The sequence below is a fragment of the Polistes fuscatus genome, unplaced genomic scaffold, assembly GCF_010416935.1.
Source record: "Polistes fuscatus isolate 324 unplaced genomic scaffold, CU_Pfus_HIC Scaffold9, whole genome shotgun sequence".
In the NCBI taxonomy this organism is placed as follows: Eukaryota; Metazoa; Arthropoda; class Insecta; order Hymenoptera; family Vespidae; genus Polistes; species Polistes fuscatus.
In genome coordinates, this window is record NW_025113173.1 from 6663152 (window position 1) to 6691106 (window position 27955).

The 27955-nt window shown below is 33.3% G+C and overlaps 2 protein-coding genes across 3 annotated transcripts; both read right to left on the minus strand.

Annotated features, from left to right (window-relative positions):
* Window positions 1–1387: 1387 nt before the first annotated feature.
* LOC122525518 lies at window positions 1388–23655 on the minus strand. Its single transcript, XM_043648364.1, has 26 exons — window positions 23567–23655; window positions 16536–16633; window positions 16233–16348; window positions 14734–14893; window positions 14434–14467; window positions 10170–10311; window positions 9786–9965; window positions 8918–9322; window positions 8587–8778; window positions 8444–8505; window positions 8163–8351; window positions 7892–8063; window positions 7700–7807; window positions 7519–7589; window positions 7307–7433; window positions 6961–7213; window positions 6592–6707; window positions 6362–6500; window positions 6121–6255; window positions 5850–5997; window positions 5615–5742; window positions 5345–5479; window positions 5115–5269; window positions 4545–4917; window positions 2713–4217; window positions 1388–2637 (listed from the first exon to the last, which is right to left on the minus strand). Exons 2-26 carry the CDS (start codon window positions 16600–16602, stop codon window positions 2380–2382), a joined length of 5370 nt encoding a protein of 1789 aa, XP_043504299.1. The 5' UTR covers window positions 16603–16633; window positions 23567–23655; the 3' UTR covers window positions 1388–2379.
* On the minus strand, window positions 23543–26921 carry LOC122525520 (cyclin-dependent kinase 8). Of its 2 annotated transcripts, none has more exons than XM_043648366.1 (11): window positions 26507–26921; window positions 25984–26086; window positions 25799–25909; window positions 25587–25727; window positions 25319–25508; window positions 25136–25250; window positions 24959–25057; window positions 24781–24853; window positions 24592–24689; window positions 24398–24503; window positions 23543–24320 (listed from the first exon to the last, which is right to left on the minus strand). In XM_043648366.1, exons 1-11 carry the CDS (start codon window positions 26635–26637, stop codon window positions 24123–24125), a joined length of 1365 nt encoding a protein of 454 aa, XP_043504301.1. In that variant the 5' UTR covers window positions 26638–26921; the 3' UTR covers window positions 23543–24122. The 2 variants fall into 2 exon arrangements, with proteins under 2 accessions (XP_043504301.1, XP_043504300.1); XM_043648365.1 differs by having other exon boundaries at window positions 23543–24323; window positions 26507–26918.
* Between the last annotated feature and the right edge of the window lie 1034 nt (window positions 26922–27955).

The window sequence follows — 27955 nt, forward strand, 5'->3', positions numbered from 1 at the left end:
TGATTGATCTATGGAAAAAAAAAAAAGAAAAAAAAAGAACTTTCATCTTTTTTTCTTTTTTTTTTTTTTAAATCTTTTCCTTTTAATTGGCAATATTTTTTTAACTCGTTGCACTCGACGAATCTTACGTCAATTGATTTAACAATTCTATTATCAATGTGTTTTTTTTTCGTAATATTTCTATTTTCTTATTTTGATTTGTTAATTAAATCAACGAACGAATGAACAACAACAATAACAACAACAATAAATCATTGAATGCATCTCGAGTGCTAAAGGTTAATATTCTAAGAACGTTCTAATAATAAATTATCTATTATCTTCTACGACTAATTAGGATCGTTTAACTTTGTCATTGTTGTGTATTTTTTTTTTTTCAAACATTGACGTATCTTCTCGCATGCCAATAATCATCATTCGAATTCCTTGGAACGATTTTTAAATTATTCGCGTTCTTGAATTAACCATTTATTTTTTATCTTATCGATTATCTTTTTTTTCTTAGTTTTATATATATATATATATTATATTTTTGTATAATATAAAGTAAAACGATCCTTGTAATTAAGTCTAAATTATGTACGTCAGTACGATAGTTAAGGCGAGATTTCATAGAGATAAATGTGAGAAGATTATACGTCGTTATAATAAGCGAAGTGTCCTGCAATTAAACACAGAGAGAGAGAGAAAAAATGGAAACGGGAAATACGAAAAAAAGAATAAAAACAAGAAGAAGAAAAATAACGAAAAAAGAAAAAAAAAACGAGAAAAAGAAAGTAAAAAGGGTAAAGGAGAAAAAAAAAAGGTAAAACGTCGCGAAAGGAAGTTGCCTTAAGTCGTTATCGTTAAGGGTCGAAGAAATCATTTTCAAGGACTTTCGTAGCATCCAAGTGATCTCATTACCCCCAAGGAGATCTCGTCTCAAAGGTATCTCATTTTTGTTGTTGTCGCTAAACGATTTTTCATTTAACTACTTGTACGATGTATCCTCGTAAGTGTGAGAGAATCTATCATTGTGTGTGTGTGTATATATATAATATAAATGCATATACATATAATAATAACGTACGTGTAGATATAATGTCACTCGTTTATCGTACGAGTAAGCATGTTGAGAGTGTCAAGTGCAATATATATAAAAGAAAATAAAAATATATACATATATATATAAAATATGTAGGATCGAATACACCACCATTCCAAATAAAATAAATATCCGTGAGAAAAAATTGACCGAAGAAGGATTTTGAATAATTCAATGGTTGGAACAATTATCCGGAAATCGGAACAAAGATATTTGATTTATACGTTCAGTGGTTCCAATTTTCTTCACGAATCCTACACATTTATATATATATATTATAAATAATCTATAACGCGTGTCCAATTCATACGTATCATAATTTTATATGCTCGTTTACAACATAACGAATATTACAACGATACAACGATGCGTTCTTTTTTACCGTAAATTTTACAAATGAAAGAACAAAAAGAAAAAAAAAAAGGAAAAACGTAAATTAAATAAAAAGGATTGATATTTATTATTAACCGTTCAGCATAATAACTTCTACGATAGACCAACATGTAAACTTTTATATTTGATATACTGAAGGATGTAATAATAGTATAATATTGTTATCGACGATCTCTCTCTCTCTCTCTTTCTCTCTTTTTCTCTCTCTCTCTCTTTTGATAATGTATTCTTCATGTTTAATCTAATAGTAACGAGAGCATTTTTTTACAAATCGTTTATTTATGTTAACAATACAAATGATATTGTATCGCACAGAAAGTACGTTAGTCTGGAAACATATGTTACAGTTTATATTAGAACAATTTCTAGATTATCTGGGTGACTGAAAGGAAAGCTCCTTATCGCGTAAACCAGTAGCGTAATAAAGCGAGCCTACTGTTTACGGAGCTTTCGATAGAAATACCCTAAAGGTTCCTTACCACTTTCCTTGGTCTAAAAATGATTTTACAACGAGTTACTAACTGTAAATATATTTGATTATTTTCTCGTATACGATACGTCTTTACCGTTTATTATAAATTCCTTTTTTTGTTATACGACAATGACATATTAGTTGTACGCTAATCGTAAGATAAGAAATCCTGCCTCTCTCTTTCTCTCTCTCTCTCTTTTTTTTCCTTTTATTTTATGTTCTTTTTTTTTCTTTTTTTTTAAATTACTTCTCTTCTTATATAATTGTTTTTTTTTCTTTTTTTTTTAATATTTTAATCGAACCACGACGAGAATTCTTATACGTTCGCGAATATTCGTATAGTTCTTTAAAAAAAAAAAAAAAAAAAAATAATAGAAACAAAGTTCGAGAACGTTAAAAGATTGTTACCCCTCTCGGAGTAAGAAATAATTCATTTGATCAAGCCTTTGATACTTTTCGGAAGATTCGGGATAGAACCTTTACTAGCACTGGCGGCTGTCGGCCTCATGAAACTATGATTTTTCGAGCCAGCACGTGGTTGGATCAATCGACTCTTTGCAGGTGTTACTTTGTCACCAGCAGGTTGACAGGACACCGTTGATTGTTGTCCTATGCTGCTACCACTGCTACTGCTACGAGAAGCGATAGTTCGAGGTTTGTTCACCTTTGAGATAGTTTCTACAATTGCCTGTTAATTAAAATACATATATAATTATAATATTCGATATTATATAGACCTAATTAATAAGAGGATTTCACTTACATTGTTGGTCTTTCTAACGTTTCTTAAAACAGGACCAACGCTACTACCACTGCTGCTGCTTCTACTCGCAGGAATCCTCGTGACTGCGATCCGTGGATTTACCCGTCTCTTATCGTTATCCTTTTTTACCACGGTCGGTGGTAAAGGTGTATTGGAAGGACTACTTTTCCTGAGGTCATTGGTCAAAGCACGAATGGCGGAGGTGTAACTGCGAAGGTGCGCATGAGCCGGTGCCAAATTTCGTACGGTGTTAACCGAGGTAGCACTGTTCAATGAACTTCTCGAGCTACGTAGACTACTACGAGAACCAGAACGTTCAACTTCGTTTCTAATATTCGATCCCATTATCGTAGGATTCCTTTTCAACGATTCAACTTTCCTATTAGTTTCGCGTTTAATATTATTAGCCGTACGTTTCGGTAGAAAACTTTTATCATTGTTCGTGGCTCTAACCGTTGTAGGAACTGTAGTCTTAGCGAAAACAGTTTTAACCGGTTCCTTGATAATGTGTCGTACATCTTCCTCTTCTTCATCGTCGTTAGGTCGGCATTGGCTAACAATAGTTCCAGCGTAACGTAACTCCGCTGGAGAATATCGGGTAGAATCGTGAGTATCGGTTTCGTAATTACCGGATGATGTTTCTTGACTCAATGATTCCGAGACTAGGCTTTGGGTTTCCTCGAAACCTTCGTCGTTCAATTCCTGATCTCTACCTTTAACCGTCGAGCCCAAAGACAAGGATGAAGCATTGGTTACGTTGATATCAGGAATGAACCTATTTCTGAACATGGAATTCTGTTTAGGTGGATCGTTGGTAATCGTTTCGATTCCTTCATTGGATCCACTCTTTAAATCAGTATCCACGTTGGAAGATACTTCGTTCAGATCCGTTTGATCGATCGAGATCACGTTATCTTCAACGATCTTACGATCCGACGTTGCGCTTTGTTCGCAGCTTAAATTCCTCATAGGACTTTGATTGATTTGACTTGGTGGGCTGCTAGTAATTCTGATAGCTTCCTTCACTTGGCTCGGATCAATCATACTTCTGTGACGTTCACGACTACTGACTGCCCTTTCGGTTAAGATCGTTATTGGTTCCCTCGGCCTGGATTCCTGCATCACCGGGCTCAAAACTGTATTGGTAACGGCAACCACAGGGGGTGGCTGACTCACGGGTAGCCTGGAATTTCTTTGAACACTCGAACGTGACAAATGTTGAAGATCTTCGCCCGATCGTGCGATCTCGGCCAATGCGGCATCGATCTTCTCCGTCGTAGTTACTTCAGAACGTTTCAATTTGTCCTGCCAAACGCGAAGCATCGCATCTTCCTCTTGACCATCTTCAACCAGTGACAAGGTACTCGGCCGTTCCGTTGCTTTCTCTTCGAAGATTTGCTGTTGACCTATTATCGGTTCTTCTTTCTTTGTCTCTTTATCCGTAGGATCAGACATCTTTTTATATCTTCTTGTTCTCCTTGTCGCTGAGTATCTATCGAAATTTCCTGAAAGAAAAGAATAAAAACAAACAAATATATATATATATTGAACGAGTTTAAGCGTAAAAAAAAATGTCGTTCGAGTCGTGGAAAATATTTCTCATTGGGAAGTAAAATTAAAATATAAATAAAAGAGAAACGAATAAAAAAAAAGAAAAAGAAAAAAAAGTAATATTAATAAACTGGATGGAAATCCAGTTCGGGATAAAATGAAGGTATATTAAAAGAAAATTAAGGCAGGATAAGGGATAGGACGAAATCAGGGTTAGTTAATGATGCAAAGAATAGATAAATCAATGTCAAATAAGAGATAATCGTAAGAAGTTAACGTACCGGTACCAAGATCAGCATTTACGCTAACAGGTTTCAACGGAACAGTCTTAGATTCTCGACTTTGAAGAGAACTACTACATCTTTCTCGTTTACAAGGTTCTTTCTCGACCGGTTTAACCTCCTTAGGTGGACTGATAAGTCGTCTGGTTGCCGGTGGTGTCTCAATATTATCCGAATCAATTTCGATCTTGTCACTGATGTTGCTGCACTCATCCTCGTTATTAGTTTTCTTAACAATTTTCGAGAATCTTCTGGTATTTGTAGTTTGCGAGGCCGCATATGGTTGTCGAAGATAAATAGTTAATTCGTCCGGAGTATTCGCGTTAATCGCTTCGCTGATCTTGTTCTTCTTTCTGTCCTCTTCTCTGATTGCCTGGATTATTCAGATAACAGAAATATAACGAAGGTTTATCGCTGGATCTAATTGACTAGTTTATTTAGTTTATAATTAATATTGCGCATGTAAATATTTGTATAATATTTTTAAAAAAAAGAATTGAAATAAAATAACAAAATGATTTTCTCGTTTAAAAGATTAAAAATTATATTTATACGAAATAATATACGTACTTGCAACGGACTAGGAGCAAGAATATTCTCAATACTTAATCTGGATCTTAGCCTACGAGAATAACGTGGATCAGTCTCTTCCATGCTATTTGGTACGTTCAAACTCGACTTTCGCCAAGGTGATTTGTCTTTCTGCGATGGGTTCGGTTGGGCTTCTAAAAGAAGTGGAAATACTGGAATATCTCGTTGCAACTTGTATTCCAAATAGGAATATGTATGATGGGATCTACCTTCGATTGCTTCCATAGTGCGCATAACATCCGTTTTCTCTACGGATGGCCGCCAGTCGTAAACTTCGGAATAACCTTCGTGCATAGAATCGTCTTCAGCCAGGGTATTCCTGATGGAGTTCTTGCCTTCACTTTCTATATTTACAATATATTCAAATAAATCAATCAATCAAATCTAATCGAATCGTATCGAATCTAATAAATTAATTGTAACATTTAAATGAGAGATTCCCCCTCCCCCCCGTTTGAATAAATTTGATTGAAATTAACCTGAGTCTTCGAAGGACCTTCGGTTTGCTTGACGCAATTGTCTGGCCTTTCTTTGAAGTTCTTCTCCCGCACGATCTTCCTTCTCGTTTTCTGACAGCCAAGCCTCGATTTTTTGTCTCCATGCTTTCCTGTTTAAATTTGAATTTCCACCCCCGCCCACATACGATTAATTTCAAAATAAAAATGTAAGAAAGAGTGAAATGAAAATGAATCGAATTGTATAACATTTGTATACCCTGGCTTTGCTTCCTCTTCCTGTAAAAATGGTTTGCTTTCGGCTAAAGGTGATGGCGAACTTGGCCTTTCACGATCAGCCGAAAAATCGGCATTCAAAAGATCACCTCTTCGCGTTTGGCCGCGTGCTCTTCTAGCCCACGATCGATCTATTTCGAAAAAATTCAAATTACGCAAAGAAAACTTATGTTATTTATTGAATGAATATTTATATGAAATTAGTATCGTTAATAAAATGAATAGAAAATATTTATAATGTTGAACGAACGTACCTAAACTACCCCAGGATTTTCTTTCGCGAGTATTCTCCTGACCGGAAGTCCGGAGAAAATCCATTAAATTACCATCATCGTCTTCGCACGGTATTCGACTCCTTCTTCGACGAAGGGTACCGTTAGGCGTTATGTCTAAACAATTAGAAAATTCCATACAAAAATTTGCCACGAATAATCACAAAACAAAATAAAAATCAAACTTTCGATTATGTTAAATATAAACAATATTTTAACAAACCTGGAGAATAAGTATCTTCTTTGGTAGACTGTTGTTCAGGACCACCGGAACACGAGCCTAATCTTCGTCTTATGTTTGGTGAACCGGTAATGGAAACATCGTCGTCCGAGGTAACAACACCGTTTTGTAACCTTTTCATCTTAAAAATCGAGATAGAAAATTATTCAAAATTATTATTTCTAATTATTATTATTTTGATGAATTATTTAAATTATTATATTATTATTTACCTTTGCTTCGCTACGACTGTAACTTCTTTGAGGTAAACCAGTATGAAGATCGAGAAGACCATAATCCATTAGATTACATTCGGATTCGGAACCAGGTGTTTCTGCTTGATTACTTACTGGAATATTTTTGTATTAAATTATATTAATACATTTTCACATTATTTATTTGAGTAGGTTGAAAAGTTTTGAACCTAGCATTAAAAACAATTATTTTTATTCGACTCAACTCACTTTTATCTCGAAATAAAAAATATTTCCTCGAGGTTCGAAACTTTTCAAGCCAACCCTCGAGTATACTTATTAATAATAATATTTAAGATATTTTATATATAACTAAATAATCATGAAATTGATAAATAAATAACTTACGTAATCTCTTTCTAGCCATTAATTGTTCTTCCCGTTGTTTTCGCCTTGCCAATACTTGTTCCTCTTGAATCCTTCGCCTTTCGTTTTCCGCGACAGCCTGATTGAATTTTTGGCAAAACTGATGGAATACCCTAAAACATTCCTCTATTTTAAAGGTATTCGTATCCTCGCAGAAAAATTCAGCTAACGTTCGCCGAACGTTTTCCAATTCTTCTATGTCACGTTTCAATTGTGCCATTTCTTGTTCGGCCATCTGTAAAATTCAATTTTCCCGTTACGATACAATCGAATTTTATTTCATTTTCGATTTAAACGTAAGAGTAAATAATTCAGACGTTATGATTACTTGTAAAAATTGTGCCATTTGTTCTTGAATATCACTTTCCGTTGATGGCAATTGAATTTGATTTTTGATCTTTTTGATTTTCGTGTCCAACGAGTTGAATTCGTTGTTCAATTGTTCAATCGTTGTTCTGTTAAAAGAGAAAATAATTTGCCAATGTAATATTTATAATATAACGCTCGTAATGATATTTATTATTGTTTAACAATATTTACTTGGTCGCTCCTTCCAAAGCACTCATATCTTTGGCAAAATTCAACAAATCCTTTCGTTTCCTTTCGGCTTGCTGATTTGACACGACGAAAACAAAAAACAACAAAAATATATAAGAGAAAATAAATTACAAATATAATTATACGAAATAGTTTAACAGAAATGAATTGTATTATTTCTTACCAAAGCAACGTAATGTATTAAATTCATTCCCGGTTTGTTAGCACGAATTTCGGTTAACTTTTGCAAGGAAGACAATTTAACGCCAGCTGCGTTTCCCGCGTAACCGCCCTGAAAAATAGATAAAATTAATCTAACGATATTTTCAATTCGATTGAAATACGAATTAATAAGATCTTTATTAAAGATACGTACAGAATTTAAAAAGTTTCCAGCTACCAGAACCATGTAAAGTACCTCGTGAAGTGGTTTGTTAGTCATTAAATCTTCCCCAGCTAAAATCATCGAATTTATACTCGGTTCCAAGTAACTCATATTTGCTGCAAATTCTTCCTTCAAAAGCATACACTCGATTCTTAACTTGTAACTAATGAAAATAAAAATAACAATTTTATATAAGTAAACATTGTTAAACGATAAAATATAATGATTTACAAATTATTCAATAACAATTGAAATGACTTACTTAGGTACTTGAATTAATTGAAGAAAAAATTTCTCGGCATTTCCAAGCTTAGATTTGTCGCCGTCGAAATTTTTCAACATTTCCAATTCGTCAACCTCGGGTAGAATCTTCAATAAACCTCGTAACTTTTCCGCACCGATGTCGTCGTGTCCGCCATCTTTTATCAATTGAATTATATCCTCGTTCGAACTAACAATTAAACAAAAAGAAAAACAAAAAATAATTAGAGTATTTATCATATATTTTAAACAAATGATAAATAAATCATCACAATCGGGTACCTTCGAAATTGTTTGAGAAATATATTAACGTTCAAACTTCTTTTCCCGTCTAATAGAGCGATCTAAAAATAAATATAAACGAGTAAAAAGATTAGAGAGAGAAATATGAATGAAAATTGATCATATTATCAAAATTGATGTACCTCGGTTGGTTCTCGTCGACGTTTTTCAGTATCCATGCCTGTTCCAAAAGTTGATGAACAAGTTACCGGTGGCATCATCGGTGGTACTTGTTGACAAAACAACCCTTCCATCTCTGCCCAATCTAAATCAGCGTTGGGAAGATTCTGATGTTCGTTTGCAACCAACGACCATATGTTTCGTTTACCGATCACCTGTCCATCAATAATAATTAGAAAATATTTTATTTCTTTTACTTAAATATAAATTCAAACACATTTCTCTTTCTCAAAGTATACAAAACTCGCGACTGGCAGTTGTGTACGGCAGTTGTGTAAAAGAATTTACAAATACCTTGTGATTAGGAATCTTGTTCCAATTGATAGTTTTCATTTTAGTTTTGGGAGTAGGTGTCTCCTGTTGAGGAAGTAATCTCGCATGATTGTTGGGTACTTCCGGAGTAGGAGCACGAGTAACTTGCGGCACGTGTAACGGTGGTGGCAACGGTGGTTCCATTGGTGCATTCGAATTGGCCGGTGTAATAAAGAGCGGTGGGGGTGGTGGGGGTGGCAATAGGAAAGCAGTACTAGGGGGTGGATTAGGCGGCGTTGTTGTTGTTGTTGTTGTTGCTGCTATTGTTACCGACGTATTCGTTGCTGATGTCAACGGTGCGGTTGTATTGCTCACCGGAAGTGACGCTTTTCGAGACGTACCGCACGTCTGATCGTTTCCTCGACAATGACAGCATAGATTATTCGTCTGAAAAAGATAATGTTATATTTAACTATGTTATAATACATAAATTATATTTTTATTCGCAATCAAAACCGCGATATTTCTTTTTTTTTCACAACAAGATCAAAACGTAACGTTCTGATTTATTTTTTATCTCGTGATACATTTATCAATAATTTTATTTTTCAACGTGATAAACGACTAATTGATTTGGTTGTTGTTGTTTTCGTTTATAGAGTCGATTTTATATTCGAACGTTACGCGACCAATCGAAAAATATTGCAAATCACCCGAGAAACTTACGAAACTATATTGATTGTTTGAGACCACGAGAAATCGTGAAATTTTTGGCCCACTTCGGACGATTCTATTGGGCAATTGGCGAAAGTTTGAAATGACACAAACGCGACGCAAATACTAATCGAAAAATTGAGATTAAGAAAAAAAAAAAAACAAGGGGGAATAACAAAATCGTATTCGTGCATACCTGAAGACTAGGTGATCTGAGTAATTTCGTGACGTCCTCTCGACTTTCCAATAACGTTGCACGATGGACCAGGGTTTCAGCTGTGTCCCAGGCTAAATCACTCGCAGCATCTTTCGGATCCAGTCGCAACAGATGCTGGAGAATACTCAAGAATGGTATTTCCTGTGGGGTGTCTGCGATCTGAAGAACGTTCACAATTTTATATCCCTCATATTTCTTCTTTATTTTATTATTTCGTTCGAATAATTCGTTAATTGTTTTATTTCTTCTCGTAATAAAATTAATTCACAACGCGTCGGAAATATTTGAACGTGTACAATTAATAATAATAATAATAATAATAATAATAAAACAAAAAGAAAAACTATTATTAATTTCACTAACCTGTCCAAGAATAGCATAAAATATATCAACGTGCGAGGACAAATCGATTTCCGGTGGTCCGTTGTTCGATAATACTTCGTCGCTTTCCCGTTGATCGTCGAAAACATCCAATTGCACTCTGAGATCCGGAACGTGGCTTTTCCTGTAAGAACAATCGTCATCTTCCTGATCCGTGAACATTTTAAGATTTTACATTTTCGTCGACCGGCGCTATTTCCGACTAGTAAGAAACGAGACTGCCTGACTTTACAGAGAGCTTTCTTTAGAAATATATTTCCTATTTCCTTTTCTTTTCTTTTTTTTTTCTCCTCTTGTTTTTCCTCTTTTCATTTCTCTACGAGACCAAGTCAACCCGTCGTCACACTTTTGTTTTATTATTATTATTTCTTTCTTTTTTTTCCTTCCCCACCCCCGTAGTAGACGAAAAATAAATACGGACTCGCCAAGTTTTAGGCAAAACGTTTCTTCAAACGGAAAACGAGGAGTGTAAAAAGTAAAAGAAGTCTCTCTCTCTCTCTCTCTCCGTTTGTATTTTTTCTTCGATTTAAACAAAAAAAAAAACGTTTAATTTCTAATATTGTTACACCGTGCATGAACGTTTTTAATGATAAAGACGCGCGAGTAGAAACAATAATGGCGCTTCCGTTCGAAAAGCATTCGGGCCCGTTATTCGTTTCTTTCTTTCTTTCTTTCTTTCTTTACGTAGTGGGAGTGTCGATTACGTGTTACGTATGTTTGTCATGACGTTTCAAACTTTACCATAACGTCCTTCCGCGTTTCAAGACACCTCTATGAACATTGAGAAATTTAATCATGCAGTATTCCTTACTTACTTACTTACACATTTTAGATCTATCGATTAAAAAATATTTGTCTATCGAAACTAATTATTATAATAATCATTTTCAAGTGGAATCATGCTCACGTTGATTCGGACGGTCATAGCTAAGTGACATAGTTGAGTAAATAAAAAAAAAGAAAAAAAACCGAGGAATGGGGTTTGGTTCGAATGTTCAAATAAATCTGACGTCAGATAGTATAGGTAACATTCGTAATGGTTGAAATATTTGAATACGTAAGAATGGAAGGAGAGTTCATCGATCTATGTATTCTGTTCATTCCAATGTAATACAAAAAATAAAATATTAAAGACGAAACACGATAAAAATCGAACGATTGCATTTCAAATAGTCGTCTGATTGGCGGCAAATTTTCATCTTGCTATACCAATGATCATTACATTCGTAATAAAAATAATTAACAAAATGTGTCTTCAAATGAAAATTAATTCCCGCATGCGGGGGAGGGATGGTGGTGGTGGTGTTTGATAAAAATCGATCGATCGATCGATTTGGCAGCGGTGAACAAATTTGAATCGACGATAAAATTTGTAAAACATAAAGAAAAACATTTGGACGAGTTGAGGTATAAATCTATCGATTTATAAGATCGTGAATGTTTTCGGGATATAAGCCGCGGTACTGGTGGCTAGGATTATATGAATTTTACGTGGAAAGTTCCAAGAGCTACGAGAATATATCTATGCCGTCGTCGACGAGCGTGCACGGAAATAGTTTTCCTCGTCGAGCATAGGCACGACAAGCTCGAAACACGGTGCGCGAGAGAAAGATGCTGAGGAGAAGAAATTTTATTCTTAAAGAAAAACAACGACAGAAAAAAAGGAAAGAAACGAAGGAAAGAAAGAAAGAAAGAAAGATAAAGATAAAGAATGAACGAACGAATGAAGGAAGAAAGGAAAGAAAAAAGGGGGGTTGGAAGCGAAAAGAGGAAGGAAACAAAAAAATGAACGAACCGACGCGAAACGAAATGAAAAGGGTTGGTAAAAATCCTTGCCTCGAATATATTTCGGAAAGATGCGACAAGTAAACAGGACATATTGTCCAGAACGTTAGAAGAAATTTCCAGAGCTTTCTAGACGGAGTAGGAGAAGGAGGGAGGAGGGAGGGGGAGGAGAGTAAGTACGAAAATATCCATGCCAGTCCAAATCCGCCATCGATCTTACCAAGCGAATAAAACATAAAGAGAGAACAGCACGCCGAGTGCGACCATGAGTCACTTTAAGGAATGCTAACACACTATACGAATCAGTAAAAGGATCCAGAAGCCCATTTTCATCGCGATCTTCTTCTCCTTTGATTCATTCTTTCCTTTCGTTTATCTAACTTCTCCCTTTTTCATCCCCCCTTCCTCTTCCCCGAGGTTAAATGCACGTAATTTTTCACAAGCGTGTCCTATTTGTTTGCTAAATTCTTTCCCCCTCGTCCAATTACTTTCTTTTTTTTTTTTCTATTTTTTATCAGTCAGCCTCTATTTTTATTGGATCGTTTATCGAGCTACCTTTTTTTCATTCCTATCCCATTTTCTCAACCACCCCTTCGAGTTTCGTATATTATATGTAATTTTTGAACGTACTTTTGATATATTAATTCGATACGAATGGAAATCCTTTCTTGGAATATTTTTAACGACACCACGACACTTTATTTCAAACTAATCGATTAATATTATCCCGTAACACTCTTGATAATGTTTAATAAATCAATTTATTTTTCATCGAAATATCCGTACTTTTATATTATCGTCACACGTTAGTTATTATCCTTTCTTTATGGTTTTTTTTTTTTTTTTAAATCTTCTTCCATCGAATTACACCAATTTCCATTAAACTTGTCACACTTTTCGTATTCCTCTTCCTTACCGTTCCCTTAAATCGTTGATCGATCCTCGAAGGATCTTACAGAAGAAGAAGAAGAAGAAGAAGAAAAATAAAACGAATAAAAACGAAACTCTTCCAGTGCGCGGGTCGTTGATTGAAAGTAAAACACAAAATATAGAAAAAAAAAGAAAAAAGAAAAGAAAAGAAATAAACTCAAAAGGAAAATAAAACGAAGACGTAAGAAACGGAACGAAAAAAAACGAGAATGAAAGAGGAGAGACGGACGTAACGTTCGTTTCTAAGTGAAACAAAAAAATAAAAAAAAAAGAAAGAAATCAAAATCAAAATTGTATGTTTTTCTTCTCAGTTTGAAATATATAATCTCGATACGCGATCCTCCTTCGCGGATCCTCCGAACGCAACGTAGCCTTTGCTCCAGTGCAACAGAAGATGCAGTCGCAGGTGCACCATGCGCCATGCCAGGAGCCCGGAGAGTTAATTCGGGCTTTTCTCTTTCTCTCTCTCTCTCTCTCTCTCTCGCTTACTCACTCTCACTTTCTCGAAACATGCTCTATCCATCTATCTCTTTTCTACCCTTACAACACTCGGCCTTTTTATTTTCCTCCTTTTCTTCGTCCTCCCCCTCTCCATTTCTCGTCGTTTACTGAGAATGTGGAGAGAGAGAGAGAGAGAGAAATGGAGAAAAAGAAAAATTTCAAAAATTAGAAAGAGAGAGTAAAAGAAAGAATGAAGGATAGAAAGAGAGAGAGAGAGAGATGAAGAGAGAGAGAAATAGAGAAAAAGAAAAATTTCAAAAATTAGAAAGAGAGAGTGAAAGAAAGAATGAAGGATAGAGAGAGAGAGAGAAACGTAATGTGTCTACATATTCTATTCTATTTCTTGCACATTGGCGCCACGATTTGTTCGATCTTCTTCTCTCTCTCTCTCTCTCTCTGTTTCTTTATCTTTTTATTTTTCTTTCTCTATTTCTAATTTTTAATATCGAATTTTTTGTGTACGTGTGTATTCGTGTATTGCGTATGCGTTAGCGTGTTAAAATGAAAATCCTTTCTCTTTGATCGTTGTTATTATTAAGAACGAATTCTCATCGTTTTTAATTAGATTTATTGTTCTTTTTGTAAACGCAATACGATGAAAGTTACCGAAGCGAATTGACAACGAGGCCTTCCTCCAATTATGTTTATTATTAATTGTTGGATTATTTGGATTAGTGCACATGCATTATGCAGAACGTGCTATTTCATCGATGCAACGCTTTTCAAATTATTCTAACTTCATTTTCTTTTTCTTTCTTCTCTCTGTCTCTCTATTTCTTTCTGTCTTTCTTTCTTTCTTTCTTTCTTGTTTAATTAAATTGATCTAAGGAAAAAGAAATAATCGTTTATTAATCAATCCAACGACGAAGAGAGGTTGCTTGGGCGAATGAAAAACGTGCAATTATAAGATAAGGTGTAGGTACAATAAAGCGCCCTTTCGTAACACTCATGATTATTTATTATTCCACAATGTTAAAGTGTTAATTAGTTAATACCATGAATCCAGGTCGTCGAAGAAGCGTTTACTCACCGCAGCTCGTTCAGGATTGGGAGTAGTTTAAGGCCTGGAACGTTGCATACCATTAACCTTCATAAATCATTCTTGAGAATCGATAAATCATGATTACAAACAAAAAAATATAATTGTTATTCTTTTCAAACGATCTTATTACAAATTTGCGATAGAAGTTAAAAGAAAAAAAAAGAAGAAAAAAGAAGAACAATTCTTGCATAAATTGTTCGTAAAATTATTATTATTTCGAATTATTTATCGATTTCGTAGAAAACAAACCAATTAAGGATCTTTTTCGATTTCGTTTTCGTCTCTTACCGATAAACTCGTTGCGGATACGTATGCGATCTTTCAGTTCTGGCGTTGAAATAACCAAACAGTTGATAAATGCCAGCAATACTGTCTGGTAATCTTCGGCCGTTGCTTTCTGCAGCTCGTCGATCACGACTCGCAATCGATAACGTTCCCCTTTACGTTCCTGCGTGAAAAATTGTAAAAAGAAAACATTGTCCCGTAACGATATTCACATTCTCCTATCGAATTTTTTATTTTATTTTATTTCTATCTCGTGTACGAATACGAAAATTAATTGTCGAACGATTTCCCGAGCCTAATCTTTTCATTTTATTTTTCTACTATTTTTCTAGAATAGAATAGAAATGAAATGATTGTTTTTATGTTAAGCACAAAACTTTTCAACCCAAAATTTCATAGCACGAGAAGATCCCCTGTTTCGATTTTTAATTCGAATATATCGATTAATTTATTATTATTATTATTATTATTATTATTATTTCGATTTAATCGAATGTATCGAATAATTTAACGTGAAAAATAATATATTCGATATAAGATTCTCCAATTTATATTTATATAAAATAACGTATAATTATCGTCGAGATAAAATAACAAGATTTTTGTTCTTTTTTTTTTTGTTTTTTTGTTCTAAAATTTGTCGTATGAATAAATCAACGTATTTTTCTTTATTATGGAGAGAAAACCTTGAACCGACGACTTTTATCTAACATAAGCTCAGCACGCGTCTCTATGCAAACAGTAAAACGACTCGTAGTACCATCTTAGCATCTCAATGCGAGACGTTACCGTTTACGAGCTACAATTCGCGAGCAAAATTTTCTATCAAGGAAGGACATCCTTCGTCGTTTTTTTTCTTTTTCTTTCCTTTTTAAAAAGATCACGTACGAACCAGTAATTCTTAAACAAGCAGATAATAGCTAGACTACAATAATGTTATTCAAATTAAATCATGTCTCTCTCTCTCTCTCTTACTCTCTGAAAACTAATTTATTAAACACTAAACGTACGACTGTTGGTCAAATGACCGGTCGTTAATTTTTTCAATGAAAATTCTCCATTCAATACTTATCGTTTTTCTTTATTTTGAATTCATTGATAATTGATACTATTAATAATAATAATAATAATGTGAATCAATCATAGTATTAAAAAGTTCTTTATCTCTCTTTTTCCGAACACACATTTTTGAATTTATTAAATATTAAAAATATCACCCCCTCCCCCTCTCGATCGAATGACCGACCTGTTTTAAATATTTTCATAAAAATTCCGAACGTTCGAATTCATGATTATTATATAATTATAAAATAAAAATAGTATATCGATCGATAGATTTAATGTTAAACTATCGATAAATAATTGATCGTTCGAATGTTGTAAAAGTCATGTAATGGGGTAGAAACGATTACAAATGTAAATGATTATTTTATATTCGTTAGATAAAACTCGAATAGGAATTAATAGAACGAGATAATAATATTGTATTAGGTATGATTTACCTGATACGTGTGAAGCGTATCAATAGCACGCTGCCTACCATCTTGACTATAAACACAGAGTGCTGAGAGTAATTCAACGACTTGTTTCTTCACCGAAGTGCACGCCGTGTCCAATGCTGAAATTGCAATGTATGTATCTATGTATGTATACATATATAACTATATATTTATTTATATATGTATGTATGTATGTATGTAGGTATATGATTATCGATCCCTCGTCAAGTATTTCGAAAATGCAAGGAGGATGTAGTAACATAGAAAAGAAACTAGACACAAAAGAAAAATGAAGAAGAATATTACCCGAAGCAAGTTTTATGCAATAGTCGGGATTGTCCACGATATAGTCGAGGCCCACGTGCGAATCCATGTTGATTCTCTCTTAGGAAAGTCTTCCTAATCTAAAAAAGAAATAACAACAACGACAACAACAACAAAAATAACAAACAATTAATTATAATAACAACAAATTATTTCACAAGGTAGTAATCCTTTATTATAAGAAATGATATACGAGACCCCCACTTTTGAAAAGGTCTTCTTAATGGTTACGTTCAAACGCTTGGAAAGATATTACACGCCGATAAAGGTCGATGATCCTAATATACGATTAATATTCTAAAAAAAAAAAGAAAGAAAATACATCCGACGAATGTGTGAACGGAAAAGGGGGGGGGTTTAACGAGTGAAGTCTGGTTGGTCATTAACACGTTGGACGATAATTAACGCGTGATTTTCGAATTTTAAATATACCTACTACTCGATGACACGATAAAGTAACACCACCCCGTTCCCCCCCCCCGACCCCTACTACTATTATATTTAAATATTATATATTTTTTTGTCTATATATCGTATTTAACATCTCCATTAAATATTCTTTTCGGATTTACACGTATACGCATACGTAAGCGTTGTCACGGACGGGTAAAAATCTGAGGTGTAAAATAAATCGAAAGGCCATAGTGAATCTCGAGGATTCGTCCTCGAAACGAACCAGAAATCGTGCTCTCTCGATCGAGTACGTACAACACACGCATAAAACGTATTTTTCCGAGGCACCTCGTTTTGTTGCTCTCGTGCCATTTTTAGACGGCAACTTGCACTATGATTCATAACGTTGCTGCACATGGAAAGCCTTAGCCGGAGCGCGTTCGTTTCGTCCCAACTCCGAAAGTTTTTCGAGAGTTAAACGAAGAGAAGAATAAAACCGCTTCGTTCAAAGGAATTTCCGTGCCACCGGCCATTTTCGTCTCTCTCGACTCACCCAAGTGTTATATTTATCATAGTTTTATTTTACTATTCTACCCATTAGTGATTAATTATTCCGACAACGATGATCCTAATCGAGAATAAGTTATCCTTTTTTTTTCTTTATTCCCATTTCACTATAATTATTCTAATAAAATCAAAAGCAATTTATTTCGTATAATTTTGATCGGAAAGATAAATTATCCAACAATTTTTATTTCCTTTGTTTGGCCCAAGCCTGATATTGTACGTAATTAAAAAACGAAATATAATTAAATATCTATGCATGATTATAAATACCAGAGCAAAATTCAGACTGCGAGTGATAAAAGAATCTTTTTTTTTCTTTTCTTTTTTTTTTTAAATATTCTTAACGTTGTGCGAAATGTATTAAATGATTGTTCAAGAGAATAAACGAACAAGGAGCTTCTCATAAAACGTCTCGTATCGTCAGATAAGAGAGAAACCAATAAAGATCGGAGGAACGGAGTTGAGGTCTAGGTTGGACTAATATACATGCATATACATATACATACACACATGTATATATGTTATATGCATTTGTAAATGGAATTTATGAGCATTAACAAACACATACATACATACATATGTGTATATATATGTATATAAACGTATATAGACAAAAAACTCACGAGATGAAGATGCACATATGTGTGTGTGCGTATGTAAGTGTCACGTGTATATGCTCTTTACACATACACACACACATATATAAACTTACGTAGTCGTTTAAACGCGGGTGGATTCGCGCAAGAAGGAAACGTATTACGTACACTCGCTTACTCGCATGTAATCTGCAGGGGCGTAGAAATCATCATCTAAAATCGAGGTCGCGTGTAACGTTACTTTAAAATAAATAAATATGTACATACGTATGTGTAAATAAATTTATACGCGTGCACGCTAAGAAGAAGAAGAAGAAGAAGAATAAGAAGAAGTAATCTGCCTACGTTATCTTCTCAACTTCAAAAAATTCAAATCTCTTGATTTTATTTTCATTTATTTTTATATTATACTACTCTCTCATTTTGAGAAAAAAAAACCAATGAAAAGACAAAAGATTTATTTTTATATCTAATTTGAGAACTTTATGTTAATTCATAATTAATATTTCAAAACGGTAAATGTAAATGGGATACAGTGTTTTTCGTATTTATAAAATATAATAGTTAGAGTTATGGTGTTCGTTAGATTAAATTAAATCGTTTCCGTTTATGGTGATGGTTGTTGAACGATGATCAGAAGAGACTGTGTTTTGAAAAATGTTAATGTTTCGCATAAATGATAACGGGACAGACAAAGACAAACAGAATGAGAAGATGATGATGATGATGATGATGATGATGAAAAGAGTGGGAGAAAAAGAGAGAAAGAGAGAGAGAGAGAGAGTAAGGGCAAGAAACGAAATCCGGTAAGAAAGAATGGTAGGAAGGGAAATCTCTTAGAGGAAAGACCATATGATTGCATCACTGAACGCGTGCACATACCTCTAGTCATGTTTAAAAATAGATTTCTTCGATATTTAACGCTTAGAACTACCCAAAACCAGTCAAAATAACTTTTAATTATCGTCATTAATTTATTTATTTAGTCTCCATTTCTTCTTCTTTTTCTTTTTCTTTTTCTCAAGTATGAAAACTATGTCAAATATTATATACGTGTATCAACTATTCTTTGATATTTCAAACAAAATATATTATATTCATTTTGAATTAAATATTGAATTAAAAATTCATAGATTTGTTTTACGAAATAATCGAATAAAAATTTCTACCTCTGATATATACATATATGTAAAAAAAAAGAATTTTAAACAATAATCAAAATAACTCTGAGTGTTCTTATTGAAACGAAGGGGGGAAACCTGTATTTTGATAAGAAAATGAAATAGGAAAAAAATGTAAGAAAAATCTTATTCGTAAGGACGAATATTAATTAATGAACAATTCGATTATTAAATTCGATTATTAAAACTTTCTTTGCTGGTAATCCTGTGTCTTATTGTTAGACTTGAGAGAGGTAAACGACACCCAACATGCGAGACTTTTGAATTGTTATCCTGCACCGGTCACGAATAGTAACGATCGTGTTTGTCTGATTCATACTTTGTTCTATCTCTCTCTCTCTTTCTCTCTCTCTCTTTCTTTCTCTGTTGCAAGCACATTGGCAACACCCAGCAGGAGCTTCCTGCGATCTCGTTCCTATCGATGACCTCGAGCTTCGACCAACGACAACGACAACGACAACGACGACGATGTTACGCAGCTCGTGCGGAGGCTGACCATCTTAGGAAGGCCAAGATGAAAGGAAAGAAAAACGTATGGAACCAATTTCATCTTTTTTTTTCTTCTTTTTTCTTTCACTATATATATATATGTCACGTAAGATTTAACCCTTCCGGATTAATTTACAACAATTCGTAATAATGAACATAAATATGATTATTAAATTATCATTATTATTATTATTATTATTATTATTATTATTATTGAAAAATAAATTATTTCATATATGTGTATAAATTTATACTTATTTTACACTATATAACAATTTAATGTTTCTTTCTTTCTATTTCTTATTTTTTTATCTTCTTTCTTATTTTACTCTCTACCGTCGAGTTCTCATCTCCTGCCTATTTGACTACTTTTTATTTTCAAGGACGAATCATCGTTTCGTCGTACGAGAAAAAAAAAAGAAATAAAAGAAACTTTTTTTAAAATGTTACCATTTCAATGATCGAACAAAATCACTGTGGAATTATTTTAACTAAAAATAATATATTTAATTAGAAAACATTACACATGCAAAAAATTACAATATATATATTATATATTTCTCTATTTTCAGCTCTTTCTTAGCATTAATATATACAAACGGGATCGTCCTTTAAAAAAGAAAAAGATTAAACGAATTAAATTGCAAATGTATGAATAACGGTAATAAATTTGTCTCGATCGAATAATAAGGAAAAATAAAAATAAAAAAAAAGAAACAGAATCAAATAGATAAACGGCATCGAATAAATTGATTGATTGATTGATTGATTGATTTATACTGACTCAATTCTTTGCATCATATGTCGCATCGTGAATATAAGAACAAAACGTACAAACAAACAAATAAACAACAATAATAATAATAATAATAAATAAATAAATAAGAAGCAGAATCATCCATCCAACATTTAGAATCGCACGAAATTGTATTTGACTGTATGTATTAGACAGAACGAATTACTAATCATAGGAAGCAAGCAGGCAACAAGCTTACATGCCATACGTATATAAAGTATATAAGTATATAAGTATATATAAATAAGTATATATACATATAAATGTATATTATACGTACGCAGAGAGGGTTCTCGCATTGAACGAGCTCTCTCACACACTCGCGTGGCCAACGTAGGATACCATATCGGGCACCTTGTTGACCTCGTCTCTCTTCTCTCTGTCTCTTGGAGCGTTCCCGAGAACACCATCTCTCTCTCTCTCTCTCTCTCTCTCTTTCTCTCTCTCATTTTCTCTTTCTCGCCATGAACGAATAGTCGGACTCCTTCCCACGTCTTTCACTCGTACGACAAAAGGGCTTTCCGATGTTGTTTCTCTGTCACCTCGACTATTTCACATCCAGAAACATAATCATCTTCTTTCTTTCTCACTCTGTCTCTGTCTCTCTCTCTCTTTCTTTTTTTCTCGTTCTACAAATTTTTTTCCTCTATATTTTTTTTTTCACAGACGTGGCGCCAAGAAACTTGAACTAATCGATCGAATTATCCGTCGTTACGCAGAATATATTAATTGGATAAGAAAAAAAAAAAAGAAAAAAATTAAAATAAAAAAAATATAATGCAACGATTATTTCTACATTAAATTGCAGCTATATGTTCTTCTCGTACGCTTACATAGGATATATATCTGTGTTACGTGGTACCGATATTTATGTTTAACTTTCTCGATATATACGTATTATTATTTTTATTTTATACATATATATATAAATACATTATGTAGATATCTATCTATGTGTATATTCGTATGTATTTGAAAAATTGTATCAGGAAGAAGGAACGCGTATCTCCTTATTGGGTTATACCATGAACCAAAACGAACGAGGAACTACCGTTTAGTGATTTTCCATAAAGTTTCAATTCCGACTATAGTTCGAATAAATAAAATAAGGGGAGAAGGAAGAGAATAAAATACGGATTCGATACGACGGGAATAAAGGATAGCTTGCTAGCTAGCTGGCTAGATAGATAGATAGATAGATAGAATCCATGTGAGTCTCGAACTAATATGGATTCGTCGCTCTCGAACAGTGAATAATACACTTCTATATCGGGAAGCAGCAAACCAGGGGCGGCAAGAAGGCCATTTAATGTTCTACTAGTTTGACTCGATTTACTTTACACATTTACGGGGTTGTCCTTAAATGATCCCTAAATCATGACTCGTTAATTTTGTATTATCTGACTATCTCCTTAATCTCATGGTTATATGTTCTTTTATGGCATTTCATAAAAAAGGGAAACAATTCCTAATACAAATTTCGATTGACAAATAATTGACAATAGATCTTTTTCTGATCCAGGATTGATCGTAAATTAAATTTATTGTATCATTTATTGTATCATCATAAATTCAATGATAAATTATAATAATAAGAAGAAGAAGAAAGAGAGAGAAAGGGATTGATAAAATTGTTCATCGAAACTTTCCCTTTTTGCAAAGACAGGACACGCACGGGACGCACCTGCGTTTTAAATTCAGGGCTCGATCGGCGGATCGATGTTTTGATTCATTCTGCACCAATGCGACCCGGCCGCGGTTACCTTGTCGCAACGTGGTCATGGCCCCGACTGGATGTGGATAGTGGTCAGGATCGTCCCCCCTTCACTTTTACTTGTATCTATGACACCGAGTGTCTTCGAGTCGACACGCGGATCATACTCTTTTGACAAGGTGCAAAATTAAACTACGAATTCGTAATCGTTACTACTCCCATACCTACCCCCATTCCCATCTTCTCCCCCTCACCCCAACAATAAATAAATAATCGACGAAATAAAAGCGCAACAATTTTGTTCTTTCCCTCGTTTGATATTATTTTCTCACGTTCGAAAAATGAAAAATAAAAATAATTGATCAATTGAAACAACTGAAATGTTACCTTTAGATAACACTTTACAAGTATGCTTTTTATGTATAATCGAGAACCCACGTAATAACGATAATATCATAGTATAAGAATACTTATTACATAGAATCAAGCGCAAATAACAGACACGATTCGCTTTTAATTTAACTTTGCGCGATGCGCGTTGACTCACACTCGTCGCATATTAAATCGTCGCCCGGAGGTAAACTGCTGCAAAATTCTCCATTTAAAAGATATATAGATAAATAGATGCAAATCGATTCGTTGGAATTTTTATACAATTTAATGATAGATTTTATTCTGTCAACAACGAGTCTATTCTCTATTATGAAATTTTCTAGATCGCGAACAGGTGTTCGTTCGTACCGTTTAAGGAATTCCATTTTTCATTTAGCATTTCTTGACAAAGTTAATCGAGTATTTTCTTTTTTAACATATTCCTTTTTTCTATACTAAAAAATAAGACTTAATGTTGAATTTAAATGATTTTCTAAGTAATTCATTTTAAGTATTTTAAATTGTGAAATACTTAAATTGTATAAAAATATATAAATGAAGAATAACAAAAAATGAATATTTAAATAATTTGTATCTCTTCTCTACTTTTATTTCTTCCTCTTCCTCTTCTTCTTCTTACAAAATTGAATCGCAAATAAAGTGCAAGAAGAATCAGCAGGTGCGCCGTGGGTGGGCACCTGCGCGACACGCGAACCAGCTTAAGTTGTAATACCGTGAACGAGAAGCGTTCGAAAATTCGATAAGAGCGAACACATGCGCATACACAGAGAAAATAATAAATTTCAAGTACGATCCCTTCTTTTAAAATTTTTTACCTTTTTTCTGTTTTTTTTTTCTCTCTCAATTTTCTTATCTTTTTCTTCCCGTTTATTATTTCCTCTCACCTTCCTTTACGTTCGTTCGTCTTTGGGAGAACGTGTTCAACTCCCGTGGCTGACATCTCCGATGTCGTGATTTCGCTCACACAACACTTACACTTTTTCCGCTAGGAACGTTTCGCGGAAACTGCGTTTCAGGAGGGCGCAAAGTGCCGCCGCGAGATCGAGCGGCGGACCGATCTTTAGCGCATGCGCACTTTTAATAATGACCCCCACCACCATAATATCCTCATTTGGCGCGCGCTTCGGGGTCCAGTTAAGTCCCACCGTTCTCCATTACTTATCAAATTCTCGACATTAATTAACGTTCCCTTTGCTCGTATTTTTTCCTTGATTTCATCCAAAAGCAAAACTTCTAGGATTCTATATGTACACATATATACACATAGGAATTATAGATAAATAAAATTATATTGTTGTAATATTATTGGGAACATACATCGTTAACGATCTCCCTTTCCAATGTTTGTTCCATGCGATTCAAATTACTTATATTTACTGAATTATTATACTTTGTTTTCTCTCTTTCTTTCTTTCTTTCTTGTAGAATTAAGTATAGGAATTAAAAACGCGTATGAATATTCGATGGCTGAGTTGGTTGGGCGGTCGAATATACCATTGCTGGTGGTTGTTGATGGGTCATCGCATGACTCTGATGCTGATGAAATTCTGGAGCTCCATGGGGTCCGTTTAGCCTAACGCGTTTAGCGTTTTGTCCGTGATTATGATCACCGTTTCCTTGTTGCTGTTGATTTTGTTGCTGCTAGATTTGTAATATTATTATTTAGTAGTTGAAAGTTTTAAAAAAAAGAAATATTATTTTAGAATATTGATTACCGTCTGCTGTTGATTCTGTCTTGCTTTATTTTCAGTCTTTTCCTCTGTGTCATCGTCTGTGAGGAATTCTCTCTTTGGATACGGGATAGGACATCCAGCGAATATACTGTACCATTAAAAAACATTTTTATATTAATAATAATATTTTTACCTTTTAAATAGTAAAAGAAGAAAATGAAATAAATGAATAATACTCCTGAGTTGGCAGTGGTTCCTCTTGAAAGTAGGCATCCTGCATAGAATGCTCGGACGTAATTCGTTTGTTCGGATCCATCATTAATAATTTTTGTAACTAAAGAAGTTTAATTTTAAATTAGTATGATAAAATTGTATTTGCATTATTAACCGATATATATGTAATATAAATCCTATTTAATATATACCAGATTAAATGCCTTGCTGTCAGGTTTGATTTTATGTCGATCCATGTACTTAGTCAATGAACAATTTGCATAGCTAAAAAGTTGTACGAAAACTTCCTATTAACATCTGTTTATAAGAAAAGTAAACGTTGATTGTAAGTTTAAATGATTAATCTTTTTTCTAAGATCAAATACGTACTTGGATCTTTTAAAATCTTTCAGTAACGTTGGATGCTCAGGCATCTTTTTAATATCTTCCCAATCTTTCTCTAATGGAAATCCCATAACATTAAATATCCTATAAAATAATATATCCATAATGTCAATGACATAGTTATATTTAAACGATTATTTATTATAACAATATAGAGCTAACCTATCTAATTGGTCATGATGGTATGGATTACTCGTTTTAATATCTTCTTGTCTACAATGAAAGATAGGTTCGCAGGTTAACAATTCTGCAAATATACAACCGATAGCCCATATATCTGTAATATGAAAAATAAATAATATTATCGTATTAAAAAATTAATTTACACAAAGTATAGTAACGTACCTATAGCTTTTGTGTAATGTCTAGCACCTAACAATAATTCAGGAGCTCTATACCAGAATGTTACTACAACGGGATCTAAATCTGCTAATGGCTTTAAAGGAGCGTTAAATAATCTAGCAAAACCCATGTCTGCGATTTTGACACGTCCTCTTTCGTTTCCTTCTCCCATTACTAAAATATTTGCTGGTTTCTGAAAAAAAATATTATAAGACTTACAATTGTAGCAGATTTATGAAAAAACTAAATCTTATCGATAAAGAATATTTACCAAATCTCTATGAAGAACCCAGTTGGAATGTAAATAATGAATGCCGTCTAAAATTTGATACAATAATGATTTAACCATACTCTTCGGTACCATAACTGGTTTTTTATTAGCTTTAGCCGCTCTATTGAATTTAATAATATGCTGCCAAAGAAAACATTATTAAAATATATGCTCAAATTAATTAATTATACTTGTCGATTAAAATAACATACCCAAAGATCATGTTCTGCGAAATCAAAGAGTAACCATACTTTACGGTCATTATGCGACAAAAAAACACGAATAAGGGTAATGACATTAACGTGCTTCAATTCCCTGAGTAACTATAAAAATGAGGAAAAAGGTACTAATCGTTTCTATGTTAGCATATAATATGAAAATATTCGAATACACTTACAGCAATTTCTCGACACGCAGACATGGATAGACCTGTACCTTCTATTTGTTTAAGGCCAAAATCTTTAGTATCAGGCCGAGATTTTAATTCACTATCCGGTACACTAGTTTTTGACAAAATAATGGTATCATTATAAGCGATTCATTTTAAAGCGATACATTCATTATGTAACGATGACATGAAATAAAATAATTTATTAAATCTGATCATTTCTATAGATGCTTGCAAGTGAAATAAGTATCATTCATTTAAAACTGTCCTTTCCAGAAGCATTAATATCAATGTAATATTAACTTCAAATACAAAGGACTGCGTAATCATGAAATAGCCATTTTGAAAGTACAAAAGTAATGACAAATTCAAAGTAATTAAAATCTAAAAAGAATTAATATTTATATGCAATAACTTTACTATCATAAATAAATAATTTTATTTCATAAAAAGAGTATATGAAAGATATGAAAGATAATATGACCGATTTTTTAACATAATAGAAAATTTTAGGTTAGGCTAGAAAACTAACCCTTCTTTTCTACGGGCTTTATAGACATGCCCGTATGTACCTCTTCCAACCTTACATCCCTCAAATTCAAAAAGATCCTCGACTTTAGTCCGATCTTTTTGTGCTTTCATTTTAAATTCGTAATCCATCATGGTTAATACTATCAGACTTTTATTATCAACTATAAGCTAACATCTTTAAAATTGCGTCCTCTCGCGTAAAAATCGTACGAAATTAGAATGATATTTCACTTATCGGATAATACATATCTCTAATTTTATTCACAAAAAATTACGTTGCAACACGCGACAATTCACTAATTTGCTGCCACTACACTATCGCTCGTAGTATACGATGCCGACGCAGGAACATCTGGCGCTTGCGCAGAGCTGTCACGTGACTTCGGTACCTCACCGCGCTCAAATTTAAATATGAACAATTTGAAATTCACATCTTGCTATTCTTTTACAATTATTAAAAAAAAACATTTATTTTTATAATTTATGGATTCTTACTATTAAAAAAAAAAGATACACTTATGCATATGTTCACACTGTAAATAATTAATATACATTTGTTTTAAATCATCCTAATACATTATAATAATATTCTGAAGGTATTCGTAAAATAAAAGCAATCGTTTTAATATCTTTTATTGTCCTTTTATAACATGGTGCACAAACGACAACATTTTTATACACAATCCAGTCGGGAACAACAAGATTTGTTAAAAGGACATAGACGAGGTGTTAACTAGTAATATATAATTTATTATTAATTCGATAATAAAGATCGTAGAGATATATATATATATATAGATTGGAACGATATCGACTGGAACTGACAATAGAGATTCTTAAACCGTCTTGTGATAAAGCGGTATACTTATGTATATACTTATATACATATGTAAGTGTTAGCAATGCTAATAGTAATTAATTGGTGGACATTAATAGAATTAGTTATTAATGAAAATATTTGATATTCGAGTTTAAGTTAACTTTAGGCGAATCTAAGATCTTCAAAGGTATCATTTTCAATGAAATATGTTTTTTATATCTTTGATATATATATATATCATTATAGTATGTATTTAAATATATTTAACATTAGATACCTTTTATAATATACATTCTACCCTTTGTAGTCTTCCTTTTTTTTTTTTTTAACCATTTTCTTCTTCCTTTTTTTTAAATACGGATCACAGATATGTCGTTGTTCTTAGAAAAAAATAATACGGCGGTGGACCAAACGAGCAACATTGCAAAGTTTATATCCATGGGATCGAACACGTGTAGGCAGACAAATGTACATCTTATGCGACCTTTATTTTATTTTATTTTTTATAATAATCATTTCTTATTTCAATGAAAACTCGCGTAGATTGTCGCATAAAATCAATTTTGTCATATTACGTATTATGAATTAACAATTCTTATTAGCAAAATGAGAAGATAACTCTTGGCTTTT

Coding starts and splice junctions, on each gene's coding strand:
- LOC122525520 (XM_043648365.1), bottom strand. CDS start 26,637: ATGATGGATTACGAATTTAAAATGAAAGCACAAAAAGATCGGACTAAA. Junction 26,087..26,506: donor AAAGCCCGTAGAAAAGAAGG/GTTAGTTTTCTA, acceptor GTCAAAAACTAG/TGTACCGGATAGTGAATTAA. Junction 24,504..24,591: donor GAACCACTGCCAACTCAGGA/GTATTATTCATT, acceptor TTAATGGTACAG/TATATTCGCTGGATGTCCTA.
- LOC122525518 (XM_043648364.1), bottom strand. CDS start 16,602: ATGGATTCGCACGTGGGCCTCGACTATATCGTGGACAATCCCGACTAT. Junction 8,352..8,443: donor TTTCTCAAACAATTTCGAAG/GTACCCGATTGT, acceptor TTTAATTGTTAG/TTCGAACGAGGATATAATTC. Junction 7,214..7,306: donor AAATGGCACAATTTTTACAA/GTAATCATAACG, acceptor TGAATTTTACAG/ATGGCCGAACAAGAAATGGC.